Genomic DNA, 22,301 nt, shown 5'->3' with positions numbered 1-22,301 from the left:
TTATATTATTTTAGCTTGAGAGCGCATGTTATGCAAGGACGGGGCCAACATGACGGAAGTCTTTAACATGATAAGAGAATTATCTAACTTCCAGAAGTATTCTTGCAATTAATAGTAGCACCTCATTCCGAGAACAAATCCTAGCATGCGCACACAAATGGAATGAGCTTTCGAGTTGAATCTTTACCACTTTTACATTCTTTGATTCAATATTTTACGGGGTTACCATGGAGGAGAAAAACAAGATACATTAAAAGTGCAGTGAAACTTAGATGTTAGAAGTTCTCATCCTGAATTAGAAAAAACCAAAAGTAATGAGAGGCAAAACTTACTTTGAATTTGTCAGCACATCCTCATGCCAGCCAAGTATATACAAATTTAACATCATCATCTCTGCTGCATAAATTTTTATGCCAAATCACTATACCTTTTCCCATTGTGACAATTATTACTGTCATAGCAACTCCTTCCATACCATCCTTTTAACTAACCACAAGCATAAAACAGAACACATACAAAATAGTTGATGTACTACACTGAAAAATCATATATGCAAATGGAGGAATGGTAAGGAAATGAGATTAATTTTAAAAAGAAATTGACTAAAGCAGGTACCGCTCTTTTATTAGGTATCTCCATATACGTAACCAAAATTTTTTGTCGTTAGTATGACCACTTTAGTTTAAAGTCCAACTGAACCATTAGATTTTAGGCTCCCTCTCCCCCAAATCTTGAAGGACCACACACATTTTTAATCTTTGTTGAAGACTACACACATCTTTAATCTAAGACCACAAGATTCAAGAATCTCTTTTCATTCCTTAAACTCCGTGCTCAGTCAAGCTTAGAGACATAAATTGGGACGGAGGGGGTAATAAACTAAACCCAACGAATAGATTACCTGCATTTTCTGATAATATTCACCTAAAAAATGCACAAATTCACGACTGTAAAAGGAGCTTCAGTGTTCAGAATTGCAAGAAAAACAGTTTACCTAATAATCTGCAAGAAAAATCCCAGCATATTACCTAGTTAATTGAACCACAACATCTCCTAAATATGTTAGCACATACCAAACTAATGCATCACTTCAGAATTCAAAAAGAAATTACTTAATAAGCTAAGGGTCTGTTTGGAAGGGCTTGTGGCTTATGGCTTATTTTTGTTATTTTGGCTTAAAATAGAGTGCTTAAAAGCACTGTTTTATTTTACCAAAACACTATAAAAGTAGTTAAAATCACCTAAAGTAAGCCCAATCCAAACAGGCTCTAAACCTAACAAATAGATTACCTGCATTTTCTGCTAACATGCTCCTAAAAATGCACAAATTCACTATCAAACAAGGAGCTACAGCATTCAAAATTGCAAAAAATAAAAGCATTATACCTAATAATTTTGCGGACATGTTCAGGAGGCATATCTTCCTTTTGCGTTTCAACAAATCCAAACTTCCTCTTATCACTATATCGCTTTGAATTAAGCTGCATCCATTTCCTTTCTTTCTCTTCAAGCTGCGCCTCAATCGGCAACACCGTATACGACGACGGCGCCGGCACTGAACCACTCATGCCAGGTGGCGCCAAATCCCAATCTCTCGTCTAACAAATATCTTAAGAATACCCAGATATTAATTAAATTTGATGAATCTAACTTTTGGAGATGAAACCATAAGAAAATTAAAAACGATAAAAGAAAGAGAAGCTGAAAAAAAAGGGGGGACAGAATATTGAGGAAAGATCAATTTTTGAAAATCAAGAATATTGCTGGAATGATCTTTGAGGAGAGAAGGAAGAGAGAAGGTTGTGAAAGATTTTGGAGAAAGATCCGTGGCTATTAGATTGTACGGAGAAGCATAAGCGTGAACGGTCTATTATCAAAAAAGATTTGAAAGTGCTTAATCTTTATATAACACCTTATGCTTATAGCAGATGAAGTAATAAAAGATAAATATAGGGGCAAATTGGAAGAAGGAACCTCTTAGTTAATAAGGCTTAGTTGTAATGTAACTAAAGTCCCTAATTGAGTACTACAGAAAGGTTGGTTTGGCCCTTATATAATATAGTAATATATGTAGATTGTACGCTCATGGCGAAGTAGATATTTTGTCCATTTTGTGCAACTTGGATAATTTTTCCCTTAAATGCGTTTAAAAGGTATGCAATTAGTATGCAATGATGTCCAGGTTGGGATTACACTTGCTTCAGCCTGTTCTTCCTGCACTCTCATGTCAATACAAAGATAATGACAGTTAATTAGATCACTTATTCAAGAAACAAAAATACAAACAATTATTTTAATTTTTAATATATGCATAAGTTATGTGTACTTTTACCTTTTACTTCCATTTTTAAAGATTACCTATTACTGTTTGTGCTAAGAATTTAAATGTTGTTGCCTTTTATGTAAGTAGCTAATGGTGTAATTTTTAGCTTCTAATTAGGAGTATATTTTACACGTAGCCATTTTATTTCAGTCATTTTTTGATATATTTTAAATTTGATCCGGAGACAAGGGTGACTTGGAGTTATAAGGACAGAAGAAGGAAACAGGGTCATCTACACAAATACCCTTATTTCGGCACGATCTTTAATTTTTGTCAATCAACTATGTGGTCTTTAATATTTTCCCTTCAACCTTTTCGCCAGGGGTGTAGCTGAATCTTGGCGGGCACATGGGTTGCTCAACCGGAACCCACAGTTTTTGTCTGCATCTATATTCTGTTAAATTTTTGTCAAATATTTAGAAATTATTAATTAAAAATCTAGTAACTTTAAAGAATTAGAACCCCGAACCCACAAACTTCGAATCCTGACTCCGCCTCTGATTTTTTGTGCAGATAATTTTATGTTTTTGTATCATAATATCCCGTAATTTATGTCGGACACGACAAACCTGCAAAACTCAATATAAAACGGAGAAAATACATAAAATCCCGCCTTAACTTGTCCCCAAAACTCACTTTTGCTCTGTAAATTTACATGCGTTTAAATACTGCATAAACAACTTTCAAGTGAATTAAATATCATGCAATGCCAGTTTCACGATTGGGAGGTGACAGACACGCGCGTTTAACATAAGTGTCTTCTCAACGACACGCCGATGACATGTCAGATAGTAATCAAATTCCCTTTCCATTTCTTTTTTTCTTTTAAGTTGCCATTTTAGCCATTGTCTCCGGTGAGTTCTACAAGGTTCTTTGAGCGGTTGTTTTCTCCGATCCTTTTTTCCGAGGATAACGGTAAAGATTCAATTTTTTCTAGAAATATCATTTGCAATATTTGGTTTTGAGCTAAATGGTTGAATAATGGTTCTGGTTTGTAAAGTTAGAAGATTAAGGTGGGTTGGAGGGGGGGGGGGGGGGGAAGGGATGGAACAAAGATGACAAAGTGGGGCCAAGTTAAGGGAGAGTTTATGTTGTTAAAAATCGAGACAGAGACGAGAATTTAGAGATTTTGTATTCATCATTTTGAACTCCTTATGTTCAAGTAAGGTCCTCCTTAACCATAGTCTAATAAAATACTTGCTGATCGAATAGTAACTACAAATCATATTACGATAATTACAAATTCGTAAATAGACAGGCTTTATTACAATTAGACTAGAATAACGTTCCCACTGACATAGGGATTCCCCAACTCACCAATGTGACCAGACAAACTAGTCCGGTCACATCCGATCTCAATACCCCTCCTTAAGTTGGAGCATCAAGGTCCCGAATACCCAACTTGCCAACCAAATATTGATGTTGTGATTTGCCCAAAGCCTTTGTAAACACATCGGCCAATGCTCAGCCTGATTGTGGATAGAGGGAAGTATTAGAACGTATTTATATGTCCGGTTTATGATAGTCGACTTCAATGTTTTAGTCCGTTCATAAAACACCGGATTTCGTGAAATATATAATGTCGCTTGACTATCACAGTACATTTTCACTAGAGATTTATGTTGAACACCCAAATTATGCAAAATTCTCTTTAACCATTTCAATTTACAGACTGTCATGGCCATAGATCGGTACTCCACCTACGCTGACGAGCGAGAGACAATGCGTTGCTTCTTGATTTTTCATGATACGGCTGAATTTCCAAGGGAGATAAACCAATCGGTAAGTGATTTTCAAGTCATATGTCAACCAGTGAGCAATTGACCGATGTGTTTACAAATGCTTTAGGCAAATCGCAAATCGAGCAAAATTTTAACAAGTTGAGCACCGGACCCTTTGGCCCAACTCTTGAAGGGGAGGGGGGGTATTGACACGAGATGTGACTGTGAGTAGCTTTTCCGGTCCATCGTTGAGTCAATGAGTCCTATGTCAGTGGGAACCCTATTCTATTCTAATTGTAATAGGTTTGGTCTATTTATGGTGAATTTGTAAATATGAATAATATAGGATTAATAGTTCTATTCGGATCGGGTTACCTTATTAGACAAGGGTAAGGAGGACCTTACTTGTATATCAGGAGGTATAAAAATGGCTAAAACACATCAAACTCCACAAAACGAGGCACGTTATTCAACTCAAAAAGGGTATTGCAAATCATCAAAAGAATACATAGACATGTGACTTATTGATTGAGATGAACAAAAGCTTCAAAATAATTCAGAGGCGGTATGTAGTGCTTATTTCCACAGGGGCGGCTCAACGCTATTGGTGGTGTAAAGCCAAACTTCTATAAGAGGCCTTAATATTTTTATTTAAAGAAAAAGTTATATAATACTCCCTCTATTTCAATTTATGTGAACCTATTACTATTTGTGGAGTCTACGAGGTGATTTTTTGACCACGTTTTCCTTACATTTTTTCTAAATTATTTGAATAATAAATTATCATGACTTATAATACTTTTTATCTAGTTTCTAAATATATAAATTTTATTTTTACAAAATAGAAAAATGTATATCAAAATTTACGGTCAAAGTTATAAAGTTTGACCCTCGTACTCCAAAAAGGTTCACATAAATTGAAATAGAGGGAGTATATAATTTTTATTTAAAATTTATTTTTCTAGCTTTTTGAGATGCAAAGCTATAAATAATCATCTTATAATCGATATTTTTTAATAATTCTTTTCAATGGATACTATACCTAATCCGTTCAATCTCTCTTGAGACATGGTTGATCTTAAGTAAAATCCCTCAACCTTGTATCAGTATTAGTCCATTGACTAGAATCATATATGTTTGTAGGAATACAATTATTCGGTTCACTAAGATGTTGATTTTCTTGAGGATCTATGTCGGATTTCTCATTCTCACTCATGTCCTCCTCTTCTTGTAGAATAATATTATCATCTAATTCAACCAAGTTAGTAACTTGTTCATCTAGAGAACACTCTCCTATATTTTTTGATTTTTTATTGTTTGTTAAAATTTTATTAAGAGCTCCTTTTCGGGATTGTATCAAATCTTCACTTTTCCTTTTTCCTTTAAGTTTTGAATAACCCGATTCATATTTTCTAGTTGACATATTTAAATTATAATAATAATACAAGTACAATATATGCCTATGTCATAGAAATACCAAGCAAAATAAACTTTAATTGAAAAAGTAATACTAAAAAAAATGAAGAAATAGAACCTGATTCTAGTAAATTGATCTTAAAATAAGAACTTGGTTGCTTCATAAACTTTCAATAATGCTTGATAAAGTTTATGCTGATGCTTAGGAAAAGGAGTGAGTTTTGCATAGCCCAAAAAAGAAAATGAAAAGTCTTAATTTCATCGAAAATGTTAAAAAAATAATAATTAATGATTACTTTTTCACTTTCCTTCCATAAGTTCTTTCTTTTACACGTTACAAGTTTATTTTGAAGCCCCCTTCATGTCAAATAAAAGTGCAAAAGATACTTCCTAATTAAAAAGTCCTCCCTCTATCAGTAAAGTTCTAAGAGATACATAACTATCGGATACCATTTGTGTGCATGGCCAACATCGACACGCTTTTGGTACACACTTGCTCTACGACAAAAGCAGTATCTGAGCAAAACTAGTAAAATGTACAAGATTTCATACAAAGTTTCAAAACATCGTTTGACTATACATTGAATTGGATAAAGTGACATACATTTAGAAGAGAAATTTGGATAGTTTTGACCAGTTTTTTAAGAGAAAATGTTCTTCCGCCCACAAAAAAGTAATCTAGCGGGAAACTCGTAATCGTTTGGCACGAGGTGTTTGAAGCACTTCGGTGCAACTCAAGTGCTAGATAAAATAATAGCCGTAGTTTACCAAATATATATTGATAATATATATCTTAGAAACTAATTTCAAATTCACACTTTGTATAGTGGGGTTAAAGGTAATATATATGTACATTGACAAGAAGAACATTTCCAATGGGAAAGCATTTCATAAAGAAAAAAAATTGTTTGACCCAAAAATTTCCCATCACTCACAAATATTTCCCCCCTAAAAAGGAGAATCTTCATATAAGAGTAATACTTAAAAGGTTTAGAATGATTAAGGTAGACTCAGGCCGGATAAAGAGATGTGCTAATAAGCCTGTATGGATTAAACCAAGATATTTGGAAACTCTTTTCACCTTCCTCTCACCCTTTAGAGTAAGTACCTGATGGTGTAATTTTTATCTTCTAATTATATTTTATACACAAGCATTAATTACTTGAGTGTTCCCTCCTCCACCTAGAGACCCAGACAGCTGCATCCAATATGAAGAATCCTGATTTGCTCTGTCGTACCCTCATCAGTTGTGCTTCAAAAATCAGCTACTTCAAAAATTTATGTTTTTAATCTGAGACTTTTAGCCTGAAAAGGTCATGGTCCCTGCTCCAATGAATCGCCTTTATTTTGCTTTTCTTTTGCAATTATGTGTCCCTGAAATCAGTATTAACGTGCTTTGGCCTTTGGAATGGTAATAGTTTGTCGTCTGGCATGAAATTCCAAATAGTGTTGAGAAATTTGGTCTCAGATAAGAGCGGGGAGTGAATCAAAGTTCGGGTAATTAAGCTGATGAATTTTATGACTTTCTGTCAGGATGTGTTGCAGATTGATTTTGTCCAAATTACATCACACAATGTTGTATTTGTATATATAGGCGAAGGAAATAATGCGGAATTGAAATAGGGATAACGGGTATTGAAGAGAGGTGATCGGGCGATGAATTGCAGGCTAGTAGAGAGATAGTGGAAAAAGATGGAGTAAAAGGTGTCAAAAGTTAGGACATGGATACAAACGAGCAAACTTCAAATGGAAGGAAAATTCTAGACCTTGTAGGAGTCACGTCTCTTGTAACTTAATCTAAAATTGTTCTTGATCGTAGGATCCCTAATTAGGACCGGTTAGATCAATATGTATGTGGTGCTCTTTATGGGATAAAGATTAGTTGATCTCATTAACCAAATCACATACACAAATGATGCATACAGAGATGTGATCATTGAACCGACTCATTGGATAATTCCTAATGGTTAGAATTATCATCAATTGTCACTAGGATATTATCTTGAAGAATGTGATGTAAGAGTTTCTTTTGACTTGAGATCATTATAGTAATTGACAAGTTATTTATTGTACTTTGATACTGGACACCCATGGACATACAGAAGTGGTTAAATGATATTGGCTGTGATTAAGTGCTTGTAGAATTAATGATTGATCAAGATGGAATCTGTCAACTCTTGGTAATAAGTTTAAAATCTATGTTGTCATGAATTATAAACGACCAATCAAGGCTTTGGCCGGGGCAATTGAATGAAAAAAGAAAAGAGTTTCTTAGGCCATCCAATGGGTGGTCGATTATATTTTGACTTGCACACATAATTGCTCACCTAGCTATTAGGATTTGACAGTCGAACCATATCCTAGGGTGGCTTGAAGCTATAAGGGCAGAAGGAAATACTGCATTATTCGTCTATTAGTTCTTGAGAGTAAATTCTACATTTCATGCTATCCATTCGTTAAGAAGTGTTGCTAGACAACACCCTAATTAATATGATCAAAATACTACTGCTTAGGTTTGAACCTATGTGTCGCACACCAACAAGTGTTTTACTTTTTGCTAAAGGATTAATAAATTTATTGTCTGATAATTAAATTAGAGAATTTAATTAGTCAAATAAATAAATAAATTATTAGTCCAAATAAAATATTACTATATTCTTTGCTAGCACATAGAATATAATTAATATTGTGAATAAATTAAAATTCTCTATTTCAAATAGAAAATTGAATCATATCTCTCGATTTAAATGTATATATAGCAAAGACTTGAATCCAATTTGGAATTGGTTTAAACTTTACATCAAAAAAAGTCCATAAGGACTTCACGTGCAAGTCCTTAAAAAAGGGCTTACAAGAATCCAATTTAGAATTGGATTAAGGATTGGAATTGAGGAAAAGGAAAGCACGTAGAATTTGTGCTGCTCGACAGTTTGTGAATTCCAATAAGAATGGTACCATTGACAAATTTTCCATATATGTTTAACTAAGGAATTAAATTTTACCCTAAATAAATCATTATATAAGTCATATGAAAAGAAAACACTTTGTTGAAAGTGTAGTACTCACACACCAAATCAATAGAGAAAATTATTAACAGGAAAATTGTTTTCTTGTTCCATTTATAATGAGTGGAAATTTTTGAGAAAAGTTTCAGCACAATATTAATCCAGTTTGTTCGTGAGTTCCGTTGATAGCAAAGATTGCCTCGGTGGATACGCATAGAGTCTTCAAGGTTTGTCTTGTCACCATTTTTGTGATGTCAATAAATTTTTAACACAAGGATTGCTTTTGTCTTCCGCTGTGTGTTACGATAAAAAATAAGCACTCTTGGCCTCTAAAAGACTTGGCTAAACAGGCAAAAAAACGCGTAATCTCCCAAAGCGATAAAACACTTCTGAAGCCTCTGGAAGCGATAAAACACTTCCAGAGGCGTTGAAAACCAATTACTTTTCGTTTGAGTATAAATTATTGGAGTCCCTTAGCCTTAACATGGGAAAATTGAACTTTTAGTGGAGTCTCAAAAATGGTTTAACGATAGAGTTAGGTACAAAAACTTTTCATCATGTGACATTCTCTCAATTTCAACGGTGAAGTCAACCATTTTATCTTTTGCTTCTAATCAGGATACAAGTGGATTTATAGTTGAGGTTTAATTTTGCATGAACAAAATTAGTTAATGCCTTGAAGATCTTTATTGACATGTCCTGCAAAATCCAATCTTGATTTCACAATCATAACAAATAACAAATATAGTATATGTCCACATCTCTTTTGACTTAATTGGATTTCAGTTTGGATTAATTAATCTCGGAGATAGACAATATAGTTTTAAAATCGTTTAGATCACTCGCTTTTTAACTTTTTCGATCGATGTAATATTCATTTAGCAGGTACTCCTACTATGTATATTGTGACCTTAGTCTTGGTGTTGTTTTTGATGTAGATCAGCAACAAATACAATATGTCGGACAAGCTTAGCCAATTGCCAGATGAGCTTCTTGTGTCAATTCTGTCTCAGTTGACATTGAGGGAAGCAGTGGTTCTGAGTTGTCTTTCAAGTCGATGGCGCTATATTTGGACACGTGTCACACGTCTTAACTTTAACCTTCCAATTCCCATAGAGGAATGGGATTGTAAAGATACAGAATTTTGCAGAAAGGAAGCATCGAGACATATCGATTGGGTTAATCATGTTTTGGCTTTGCACAAGTCAAAGTCTAATTGTCATTTAGAAGAATTCAGTGTCTCTTGTCTTTTTCAAGATAGTTTTCAATGTGAAGTTGATAAATGGCTCAACTTAGCATTAGCAACAAAAGTTGAAAGCCTGAAGATAGAATTGTTCTATCGTCATTATTGGCGAGAGAATCATGCTTGTTTTAATTTGAAGGACTTGTTTGGATTTCAGAATCTCAAAGTGCTGACTTTATGCGGGGTTGATGTGGATAGTCAAGTGGTCAAGATGTTCCTCTCAAGCTGTGCCCTTCTCGAACACTTGTCAATCCAACAGTCTAACCAATTGCAACATCTGGATATAATTGGTCCTTCCCTCAAGTTGAAGCATTTGGAGATACAGTATTGCCAAATGCTATCTTCCCTGAAGATTAATCAGAGTGTCAATCTTGTCTCTTTTAACTTCGAAGGAACGGAAACGAATTTCGAGCTTGATATTGTTACTTCAGTTCTTGATGTTCATATTGATACATGCTTCTTTCCGTCTTTGTCTGGACTTGTTACTACACTTGCAACTAAATTCACTCAACTTGTGATGCTTTCACTTAAAGTGTATTCTGTTCAACTGGAGGACTATTATTCTCTTCCAAAATTGAACAATCTCAAGCAGCTTATGTTGAGTGTTACGAGCGCTATCGATTGTAGCCTAATTGGAATTCCTCCTCTTCTCGATGCATCTCCAAACCTGCAAAAATTCGAGATCGAGGTATGCACAAACTTAAGTTTATTCTTTAGCTTTAAATGTAGTAGTAGTGTTTTATTTAAATGAACTCGCCCCATATAATATATAATATGATATGCAACAACTCCTATTTTCCTTTTTGCAGCTCAAATGGCTTGGTACGAGCATCTCTGCAAATCAAATGTTTTTGCTCAAGGCAGAATGTCCCTATCAACATCTCAAAGTGATCAGATACAACGGTTATCTTGGGGGTTCAAGTGATTCTGATCTTATGACTTACCTTCTTGAAAACTGTTTAGCGCTTGAGAGATTAATTGTTATTCCTTGCAATTATTCACCATTTTCAAGGAAGAGTTCCAAACTTGAGCGAAGATCAAGAAGTCGGGCTTGGCGACAACTAGAAGGAAAAGTTTCTGAAAGAGTCGAGTTGATGATCCTTTAATTTAAATCGCCCTTTCCATCCTCTATTGATTGTTCCTCCTCTTGTTAATAGGCTTCAGATGTCAATATTTATTAATTGTTCTTTCCGTGTTTGGTAAACTACTACTACTGCTACTTATATATATATATATATATACTCGTTGTGATAATGCCACAATTGCCAGTTTTAGCACGTGTTATTCTCTCTTCCTTTGTGTTCTTCTAAGCTCACACCGGAAAGAAATTTCCTTCCTCTCCCTTTAGTTCCATTGCTGCTTTTATTTATGTTCCCAGTCTCTGCAACTTTCCCTTTTTGAGCCCTCGAACATGAAAAATGTTATGCACATATATAATTTCCCTCACAAGTTTTAAGCACTCTCTACAAAGAGGATCAGTGATAATCTTGTTCTATCTCTTAATCACTTTAGCTGCAATTCTCAAACAACTACTGTACTTCCCCTTATAAGTTGATACCCGTTCTTTCCCGTCTGAGTTGGCAGACTAAGCTAGCGCGGATGCAGAGTGATAGAGTTGACTGCTTGTCAGAAAGTATTTCCTGTTTTTTACATTGTCATTTTCCCCCATTCTCAACCTATTTAAGTGACAGATTTTAATTTACTTTAATGTGATCATTTCATAGTGAATATTTTCAAGAAAAAGGATCTAATTGGCGCGCTTTTGGTACACACTTGCTCTACGACAAAAAAAGTTATATGAAGAAACTAGTAAAATGTACAAGATTTAATCGGTTTGTCCATACAAAGTTTCAAAACATTTGTTTGGTTATACATTGAATTGGATAAAGTGACAAACACTTAGAAGATAGGGTGACAAGATTTAAATGGTAACCTTTTGGCACGAGGTGTTTTAAGCACTTCCGCGCAACTCAAGTGCTAGATAAAATAATAGCCTTAGCTTACCAAGTATATATTGATAATATGTGTCTCAGAATTCAAATTCATATTTTGTATGATGGGGTTAAAGTTAGCGGTTAGTATATATGTACATTGACAAGAAAAACATTTTCGATGGGAAACTATTTCATCAAGAAAAAAAATTGTTTGATCCAAATATTCTCCCATCACTCAAAAATATTCCCCCTAAAAAGGAGGTTCTTCATATAGGAGTAATACTTCAAAGGTTTGGAATGGTTCAGGTAGACTCAGGTCGGGCCGAGAGATGTGCCAATAACCCTGTATGGATTAAATCAAGATATCTGGAAACTCCTTTAACTTTTCTCTCACCCTTTAGAGTAAGTAGCTGATGGAATATTTTTCATTTTCTAATTATGTTTTATACACAAGCATTGTTTATTTGAGTGGTCTCTCCTCCACCTAGAGACCCATACTGCTGCATCCAATATGAAGAATCATAATTTGCTCCATTGTACCTTCACCAGTTGTGCTTTGAGAATCAGCTACTTCAATAATTTCTTTTTTTTTAATTTTTTTTTGTGAGACTTTTAGCTTCAAAAGGCCGTGGTTCCTCCTCCAATGAAAAATAGCCTGAGTTTACCAAATATATATTGATAATATGTATCTTAGTAACTAATTTCAAATTCATACTTTGTATAATGGGGTTAAAGTTAGTGGTTAATATATGTGTACATTGACAAGAAAAACATTTTCGATGGGAAACCATTTCATCAAGAAAAAAAAAATTGTTTGATCCAAATTTTCTCCCATCACTCACAAAATTTTTCCCTAAAGAGGAGATTCTTCATATAGGAGTAATACTTAAAAGGTTTGGAATAATTAAGGGAGAATCAGGCCGGGTAAAGAGATGTGCTAATAAGCCTGTATGGATTAAATCAAGATATCTGGAAACTCCTTTAGTTTCCTCTCACCTTTTAGATTAAGTAGCCGATGGTGTAATTTTTATCTTCTAATGATGTTTTATACACAAATATTGTTTATTTGAGTGGTACCCCCTCCACCTAGAGACCCATGCTGTTGCATCCAATATGAAGAATCATAATTTGCTCCATCGTACCTTCACCAGTTGTGCTTCGAGAATCAACTACTTCAACAAGGAAGCGAGATCAAGTTCAAATTGGAGCTATAGCTTGAAGACTCAGTTGAGTGGGGTTTTGATTCAGACTTTTAGTTTAGTGATATCCTTAGGAAATGGGAGTGATGGTACGAAGGGTTGCATGATTGCCATGTTTTCAATGGTTAGTTGCTCGAAAATCGAAGAAGTGCATTATGGTATAATGGGTGATGGAAAGAGAGTCTACGATTTAAATTCGTATGGTTGGCGAAGTAACTAAGTAATAAGTGTTGCGGTTTTAAAGACTGCATTTGAGTAGGTTTGACATATCAAGGATGGTTTACTCAAGTAGTGATTGGTATGGAATACTTCAGCATCGTCCGGATTTATTACGATAGTTGCACAATGCAGGTGTATCAACGACAAGTCAAAGATTCAGTAATGGAAGGGTACATATGTTGGTATCTTGAAGACAAGTTTAAACATGGGAGGATCAGTTGGTCATATGAGAGAATAGTCCCCATGTTAAGATTGTGAAAAGAAGTTGGGAAAGGACAAAGACATGAAAGGTGATCTGTTGTGATGAGGTCCAAAGTGGTTAGACATGGAGGATAATTGCTGACAGATTTTGGGGTGAGCTCCTTCTCATGCCAGGTCGCCCGAAGATCTTCTTCTTATGATGTCTTTTCTTATTCTGGACATTATGGATATTTATTAGGCGATTTCGCTCTTAGACATGTTTTGGCTTAGAGTCCTGTACGATGACTTTCAGATTTTGGGGATTATAATAGTTAGAACTTCCGCACTTACTACAGTATTTATGGCATGATTTACTTGTTCTTTTGTTGTTAAATGAGTAATAATTGTTTAGCTTGATTTATATAAAAATCATATTTAATGGATTAGGTGGTATGTATGTTGGTTAGCCCATTAGGATTTAGATGGGTGCCGGTCATGGCGGGTTGGGTCGTGACTTACATACTTGGGTAATTTCAGGAAGAACCATCTTTGGTTTTACACTTCTATACTCGAGTAAACTTAGGGTCTTGATTCGCTCATAACCCTTTTCAAATTAAATTTAGTTTGTTTTTGCTGAAATCTTTCGTGATTTCTGTGTGGCTGTGGCTGTGAGGTGCGGAGGAAAAGGGGGCTTCCCAAAATACTCCATTCTTGATCTTGCCTACCACTACAAAATGTAATTCTTCTTACTTTAGGTTACTTTTAGTCATTTTATGCTTTGCTTGGTTAAATATTTGTTGTTTTGGCTAAGTTTATGTTATAGTGTTAGTTTAAGTGTATTTATTGGTGTTTTTTTTTTTTTCTTTTACTGATTAGTGGTTATTGTGTATGGTATTTGAAGTTTAGTTTTATTTTTAATATAAGATTGTCATGTCTTGATTAAATGTGTAAGCATGCCTGTTTTAGCTTGATTGAAATGGTAGCATATATTTAAGTTTGCTTGAATCAAATCAGCTTGTTTTGAATATATGATTTGGTTGCTGGATTAGTTAACTGAATTAGCATGATAACAATAGAAGAACTGTTTGTTTAGCCTAATATAATGCCGCTAAATACCTATGTATTAGTTAATGACTTGGTTTAATAGATTTATAGTATTAGCACAAAGTTGTTCTGTCTAGATTAGTCTTCAGTATATCCATTTGAGTATTAATGATGTTGTTTAAGTTTAAACATGACTAGTAGCCTGTGTTAATCTTTACTTGTTTATAATAGTGTGCAACACCTCTGTAATAATGTTCATGCCTAAAAAATAGTTTTTTGACTACACAATAGCATAACCTCTAGAGATTAAGGCTTATTCAAGATAATGACTAGTTGGATGGGGTGAATATGCATGTTTGACAAAGTTATAAGACTTTAGCTACATTTTAGACTTAAACAAGAGTTAAACTTGTTATTTGGTTGAACATATAACTAAATCTTGTAAGAATCTAGCCTAGTTTTGGTTAATGATTGAACCAGTTATAGGACTTAAGCCCAGATTACTATCCTACCTGTTTATGAATCCTGTTTAAGTGTGAATATTTGGCCAAATGTGCTTGTGAAGGAAAGATAGGTCCATTTTTTGATTGAAAGTTCATTTTTGTACAGCTTGATTAACCCCCCTACCTTTAACCCCTTTTTAATCCCTCTAAGCTTAGACATCTAAGTGATTCGCTATGTTTGTTGGTTTGGTTTGAGGTTTTTTAGTCAATACTGCTATGTGGATGCAAATATCTCTATTTAAATAAGAGTCTAAGTGTATTGTTCACTGGAATATGTTTTTTTTTTGTCTGAGCATGATTGATGTATTTAAAGAATGTGTGCAAGTAGGGAGTTTTTTCATAGCAGCTTAATCCCAGCTATGTAATGGAATGTATGAAACACATGGGTATATTGAGTTATAGTGTGATTTCTGAGGTGTGCTATATGTTTGGTACAAGATAGTTCTATCCAGAACTGCCTATAATATTTGAATACCTACTATGGCACAACCGGTCCACCCTCATGCTTACCCCATCCCCCTTTTGTTATTAAGTTAACCTGCACAACTGAAAGCCTGATTTGCTATATCCTGCCACAGTCTCCAAATGCTAAAATATTTGTCTACAAGCAAGTGACTTGAGTTAATTGTTCTTGAATGAATTCATGTTGATGTGCTTTTGTCTGTCTGTGCTACATGTATTCCGTTCCAGAATTTAAAATTTCAATTTGGTCTTTGCTTTACTGTCATGAACTGGGATAAATCATGCTAACTATAAAATCTGAGAAGCCTAAGGTCTGTTTGTCACTTTGTCTGCATTTTCTTCCTCTGCCAGTGTCAATAAAACCAAATCTCGATAGTTGTATTTCCAAATTGAATCTAGGCATGTTTAGTTAGGTATTCAAGTGTGAAATGATTATGTCAAGAGGTTGTCACTTGGGTATGATAAGGCAAGGATGTGACTTACCTAGGGCTAGGGAAAGGTAAGAAAAGACTTTGAGTTTGTCAATTCAGCCTAGTACTACTGATCCTAGGTTACTGGGGTTCCTCCATGTTGAAGTCACACCCCTATGGGACCCTCCAAGGCTTTGGTAAAAGGAGAAGAGAAAAGGCTATGTGACAATTGAATGACATTAGTTTTGAATAAGCATGCACAGCCTTATTTATTTACTGTTTGCATGAGTTAATATCCTCAGAATGTAGGCCACAGTGTAATATTTGATATGTATTAGGAGCAATCTTTAGTTTCTTCAATGAATAGGTTAATTGTATGTCAAGTATAGCATGTCATACACGTATCTAGATATATGTTTGATATAAGATTGCTTTGACCTACCTTTTCCTTAGTTTTGTGCTCTTACTGCCTGATATACATAGGATACATTAGATGTATACAGTTTATATATACCTTGGTATATATATAAGATGGTATATCTTGTACATCGATGGAATATTTTTAGAATTTAGACTTAGAAACATTGTTGATGAAATTTGGGCCTGACCCTTTTTGTTTAGAAATTTGGACTCTTTTTGTTTGTTCTCTTTTACCGCTGAATTGGGCTTTCCCCTTTATGGCTTATTGATGATATTTCACATGGGCCTAATCCTTAGTTTCTTTATTTTTGTCTTGGGCTTTGCTTCTTGTTTGTTTGGTTTGGTATATATAGTGAATGTGCTGGACACATGTAAATGTATACATGCTATGTATAGGGTTATATTTCTCCTTTAACCTCTTTTAATTTATTTATCAAGTCTAAGTGCTTCCTAACCATATCCCTCTTTTTCCCCCTTTTTTGTTTCGCACTGGAATCACACAGGCCACTTGGGCAAATCCGCATGAAACCACTGTTGGGCTTAAAGCCCAACAACACCTTTATTCCATCGAGTTCGGACTGAAAATGCATAGAAGGCCCAACCATTAGTGAAAATGGTAACTAGTAGGCTTTGGTAGGCCCACTAGTATAACTTTTCGTCTTTCATTTTCTTTAAATTTTATGTATATGTATTGTAAAGAATGCTATGTAAATATTGGAACCCTATGGTTAGAATCGGATATATCGCGTAGAAGTTTTGGATTTTCGTCAAATGATTTTCAAACTTGACTTAATAAAAGATAAACGATGCATGTAATTGGTAAATGAATTTTGGGACAAGTGATTTTTAAAAAAGCTGAAAAGGATATATATATATATATATATATATATATATATATATATATATATATATATATATATATATATATATATATATATGAATTTGGCAATCCCTTTTGAAAACAAAAAATGGAAATGATACTTGATATACTAGTTATATATATAGATGGCTATTAAAGGAAAACTGTTTATGGGCTTAAGACAAAAATTTGTAAACTGATTTGGACACGAGAAATGGAAACTGATTTTCATTTACACTAGTTATAAATGGATTTTCAGAACTTTTTGGGACACTTAAGGCTATTAAAAATTTTTGGGGCCAAAGTCCAGCCTTAAGCTAAAAAATAGGAGGGGTACAATTTTGCCTCAGTTTGAGATAAAGTTTGAAAGTAGTTTATGGTTGACCTTTAAAATTGCACAAAGATATAAAGAAGTTGCTAAAAAAACATACACTTGTATAAACCTATGGCATATGTATAAAGTTAATATGCTTAATTTTTCTCAAAAACCTATAAAAGATTAAATTGGACATAGTACTTGGGACTAAATTAAGTTGAACTCTACCCAAGGGAAACCTTGAGTGTGTTTTTAGTTCGGAAAGTAATACGACTGTTTTAAACTTTATAATATTTTCAAGAGATAAACTTTTTTCCTTCAAAGGAATGGATTTTTGCCAAACAAAAGGAATTATGATATGCCATGATAGTTTTATACAAGAAAGTAAACTCTTTAAGAAAGCAATTACAATAATCACTCATTGAAACTCGAAGGTCAACCATATTCTACGGATCCTTAATATTAGGGTGCTTAAAACATTTCCTAGGGGATCACCAGAACCCTTACCTCAAACTCTGGTTTTAAATGGATTTTTCTCTTGTTTGATAAACCCTTTTAATTAGGGTTTCCTAATTTTTCTTAATAGATTAGGTGGCGACTCTATAAAACGAAAATTCAAATAGAGTCCACAACCTCTTAGTAGCTTTTATACATCCGCGTAAAAGTGGACTGTAACAGGTGTCCTTATATTCATATGCTAACGTAGATTACTTATTTGATAGACTTCGATCGTTCAGAGGCTCTCCGCAAGAGGAAGGCATTGGCTTGATTGCTCGTGACTCCTGCTCAAATTTTGAGGTAGGTTATGGCTTACTTTTGTTAGACTCCAATTAGAGAATCTTATGTAGTTTGTAGATGTTGAGGGGGAAAGCAGGATAGGCCTTCGGGCATGGTTGTGGTGATGAATCCACTAGTTTGGTGTGGATGTTGCTATGTGGGCTTGTCGCCATGTTAGCTATGATTGTGGTTGTTGGCTGAATCTATACTTGTCACTTGATATCTCACTTATCTCATGGAAAGGGGAAGGATGATATGATTGACTTTATTTGTGATATTTATCCATGATATACATCTATTGATTTGATGATTTACGTTGTTGTTGAAATTGATTCCATGCATGACATGCCTTCCATTACATGCATGACTGATTATGATGTTGAGAAAGTGAGTGATAGCTTCCGAGGTATTTTCCGGAGAGCGAGTATGATTAATAGCGTCCGAAGTATTTTCCAGAAAGCGGGAGTTATAGCCTATGTGAAAATTAGTACATGGACTTCGCGGGTCCCTCATGTGTTATGACTTTGAGGCATAGCCCTTAGCATATGTGTACAGAGTGGAGAGTTGTCCTATGTGGCACTGCATTGCATTACATTCATTCATTCACTCATGACTATTTATTGATGAGTTACATACTCCTTCTGAAACTGTAATTGAAAATTGTTTTGTGACTGCACTTGATTGCCTTTTCTGCCTTACTTTTTAATTTATTCATCTTATATGCATTATCTAATCATTTTCGGCCTATGATGCCTATGAGTACTAGTGGTATACCCATACTACTCTTGCTGCTCTTTTGTTGAGTGCAGAGTTTGATCCAGGATCCAGTTCGCGACCTCGAGACTAATCCGAGGCTTTAATCAAGAGATTTTAGGTTGAGCCACTAGCTGGACATGCAACCATGGATCTCTTCTTCTGATTATCTGTCTATTTCTAATTCCATAGAAAGTTTACTATTTTCGTATTTGAGACTTGTATCCAGTATTTCAGATGTTGTATTAAGTATTAGAACCTCTTGTACGAGTTAGAACCTCTTGTACGAGTTCGAGACAAGGTTTTAGGGTTGTAGAATGTTTAAGTACTTCCACACTTATTATATATATATATATATATATATATATATATATGTTATGACTTTTAGTATAATTTTTGCCTTACTTCCGCTTGTCTTTCTTTTAAATGATTGTGATTAAAGGATGGTTCGCCCACCAGGGGAGATAGCGTGGGTGCCATCATGAATCGCAAAATTAGGTTGTGACAACCATCTTTCCTTAGAATATTTTTGATATTCTTATTTGCAACTTCAACGACTCCATTGGCTTTTGGCCTGTAATGGGTAGAATTGTAATTCACAATGTTGAATTACTCACATACCTCCTTTATCAAATGACTGTTTAGATTGGTTGCATTGTCTGTGATATGGTTGTGGGAGACCAATGCAGCAGATGATGTTAGAATGAACAAAATTTACCACTACTTCCTTAGTGACTGCCTCCACCCATTTAGTGAAGAAATCGATCGCGATAAAGATGAACCGATATTCGTTCGAAGTTTTTGGCTCAAGTTTCCCAATGGCATCCATTCCCTAAGCAACGAAATGCCAAAGAGCAACCATAGGGTGTAGCTATTAAGAGAGGGGGGGGGGGGGGGTGGAATAAATCAAGTCATGATGAATCTGGCACTGGTGTCATTTTTTCACGAAACGGAAGCAAACTCGTTACATAGTGAGCTAGTAATATCTTGCTCGAAGTATCTTCCTTGCGAAGATGTATCCACTCACGTATGGCCCACATACTCTGGCATGCACCTCATTCATAATCTTGACGGGTTCTTTAGCATCCACGCATTTTAGCAAGTTCAAGTCTGGGGTCTTTTTGTATAGAATTTCCCCACTCAAAAAGAAACCACCGGCCAGTAGCCTGATAGATGTCTTCTGACTTCCACTGGCGTGTTCTGGATATTCACATGTTTGTAAAAATTGCTTGATGTTTTGATACCATGGCTCACAATCCAGTTCAAATCGACTGTGTTGTAGTAACCATGTTGGTTGCGAACTTGAATTTCCAAAAGTTCGATGCGAGTGTTACCTTGATATAGAAGCATTAAGGCTAGAGTAGTTATGGCGTCAGACAATTGATTATGAAACCTGGGAATGTATCTGAACTCGATGGACTTGAATTTTTTATCGAGGTCCTTCACAAACTGTTTCTATGGAATGATCTTGATGTCTTGGGTTCCCCATTCGCCCTGATGTTACCGAATAAGCAAGTCAGAATCTCCCATCAATTTTAGTTCATGCATATCCAAGTTTATTGCCATGTTCAGACCCATGATGCAAGCGTCATACTATCCTATATTGTTTGTAAAAAAAAAACGAAGTTGTGTTGTTGTAGGGTAATGCTGCCCGGTGGGTGATATGAGAATTACCCCTATCCCTATGTCTTTTCTATTGATTGCTCTATAAAAGTACAATTTTCAAGCATCGCTATCATCCGGATCCACTTTTTCGAATGAATGGACTTCCTAGTTTAGGAAGTACGTATTCAATGGTTCATACTCGTCATCGACTAGGCTTCCTGCCAAAGCTTGTGGTTTAGTCGTAGTATGATGACATAGACAATGTCAAATTCTGTAAGCAAGATTTGCCATTGTGCGAGTTGTCCAGTTGACATTGGTCTTTGAAAGATGTATTTCAGAGGGTCCATCTTGGATAATCCTTCAATCCCATTTTACGTGATATAGTTTGACTAGGCACGGAGTTTAAGAAAGAAATGAAGACTTTTATAACTTGTGCTTTAAAACAATCCATAGATATTTGTGCGACTGTAAATTATTTCATTAAGGGTAAAAGGAAAAGTTTTAAGTTAATTTATTTCTAAATATAAAAATGTATCATTCTTTTTTGAATAGACTAAAAAGGAAAATGTATCACAAAAATTGGGACAGAAGGAATATACAATAAGTCGTGTAGGAGAATGTCATGACCCAAACAGCCGACATAAATCGCCTAGTGGGCGAATCATCTACTTAACCAACCATCCAAATGATTATCACATTACTTAGCCAATTTTAAAGCATTCAAAGTTATAACAGATAATAAAATATCCAAAAGTCTAGTCATGCCATAAATAAATGAAATCTACGAAAGTCTAACTATTACAACCCCAAAATTTAAAAGTCATCATACAAGGACTCTAAAACATAACTGTCTAAAGAATGAATAACTGTCTAAAATAAACATAAATGTCTGAAATGAAATAGACATCTAAAATAAGGAAGATCTTCAGGCAGCCTGGCATGGATAAGAGCTTACCCTCAAATCTGGCAGAAAATGGCCCACCCTAAATATGAGGTCTCGTAGATCTCTCTGGATCACACTCTGCACTCAAAAGAATACAGCAGGGTATTATCAGTACAAACACTATATACTAGTAGAAATCATAGACTGGCTAAGATTAGTATCATGTATACAATCACAAAATCAATAAAATAGACCGAGGCAAAACAACACATAATCTCAAGAACTATCAACAGAAATCATCCAACACCGAAATATCAGCCAACACAGGGATAAGGTAAATCCACACATGTAGAAATCAATAAGAGTAACTCAACCCATGTAATCACCAAATAAAATCGTAAATCACAAATTATCCCAACTCTGTCATATATCTGTACACACATGCTAAATGGTAGTGTTTGACCCATTAGCCATGACTTGTAAGGGGCCTATGGTGTCCATGTACCACTCGTACCGGAACTGACCTCGGATCACGAGCCCATAACTAGGCCACATCCTCACCTCCTGTCAAATGTGTCTTTTCATATTTATAATATCTTTTTCATCACAATGTATTTCCGTTCCACAAACAACAAGGAATGGGAACAATCAATATCAGGGAACACGAGTCACCATGTCACAAGCCATATCAAGACTCAACAATCAACAACATGAATAAGGGAATTCTCCAATTCAACAAGAAGAGTATTTATGAACTCTTTCTTTATCATTTCATATCAGTTCATCATATAATTAATCAACCAATATCAAACTGTAGGAATTACCAACCACACTTTATGTTTGAAGCCCTAATCATGCTCCTTCTGTCAATTTCGTAACACATACAATCAACTAATCAAAGTCTAACTCAAGTAGACCGTAACCTACCTCAAAGCAGAACTGGAACAATGTAATCACTCTGCGATAGCTTTCCCCTATCGCAAAGCTTCCGAACGTTCAAAGTCTAGAAATATAGAGAGATATGAATAT

The 22,301-nt window shown here is 34.9% G+C and overlaps 1 protein-coding gene and 1 long non-coding RNA gene across 2 annotated transcripts; both read left to right on the top strand.

The window, feature by feature from the left end:
* The first annotated feature begins 8,521 nt into the window (after window positions 1-8,521).
* LOC132038512 (F-box protein At5g03100-like) lies at window positions 8,522-10,459 on the top strand. Its single transcript, XM_059429170.1, has 2 exons — window positions 8,522-8,692; window positions 9,404-10,459. The coding sequence occupies exon 2, from the start codon at window positions 9,422-9,424 to the stop codon at window positions 10,457-10,459; it is 1,038 nt and encodes a 345-aa protein (XP_059285153.1). The 5' UTR covers window positions 8,522-8,692; window positions 9,404-9,421.
* Window positions 10,460-16,724: 6,265 nt separating this feature from the next.
* On the top strand, window positions 16,725-19,057 carry LOC132037538 (uncharacterized). Its single transcript, XR_009409916.1, has 2 exons — window positions 16,725-18,052; window positions 18,841-19,057. It is a non-coding gene; the product is annotated as an uncharacterized LOC132037538 (long non-coding RNA).
* The last annotated feature ends 3,244 nt before the right edge of the window (window positions 19,058-22,301 follow it).

Source organism: Lycium ferocissimum, chromosome 11 (genome assembly GCF_029784015.1).
Source record: "Lycium ferocissimum isolate CSIRO_LF1 chromosome 11, AGI_CSIRO_Lferr_CH_V1, whole genome shotgun sequence".
Taxonomy (NCBI): domain Eukaryota; kingdom Viridiplantae; phylum Streptophyta; class Magnoliopsida; order Solanales; family Solanaceae; genus Lycium; species Lycium ferocissimum.
This window is presented reverse-complemented; position numbering and strand designations above follow the sequence as displayed.

Bases quoted from the DNA above. Each gene is read 5' to 3' on its own strand.
- LOC132038512 (XM_059429170.1), top strand. From the start codon at position 9,422: ATGTCGGACAAGCTTAGCCAATTGCCAGATGAGCTTCTTGTGTCAATT.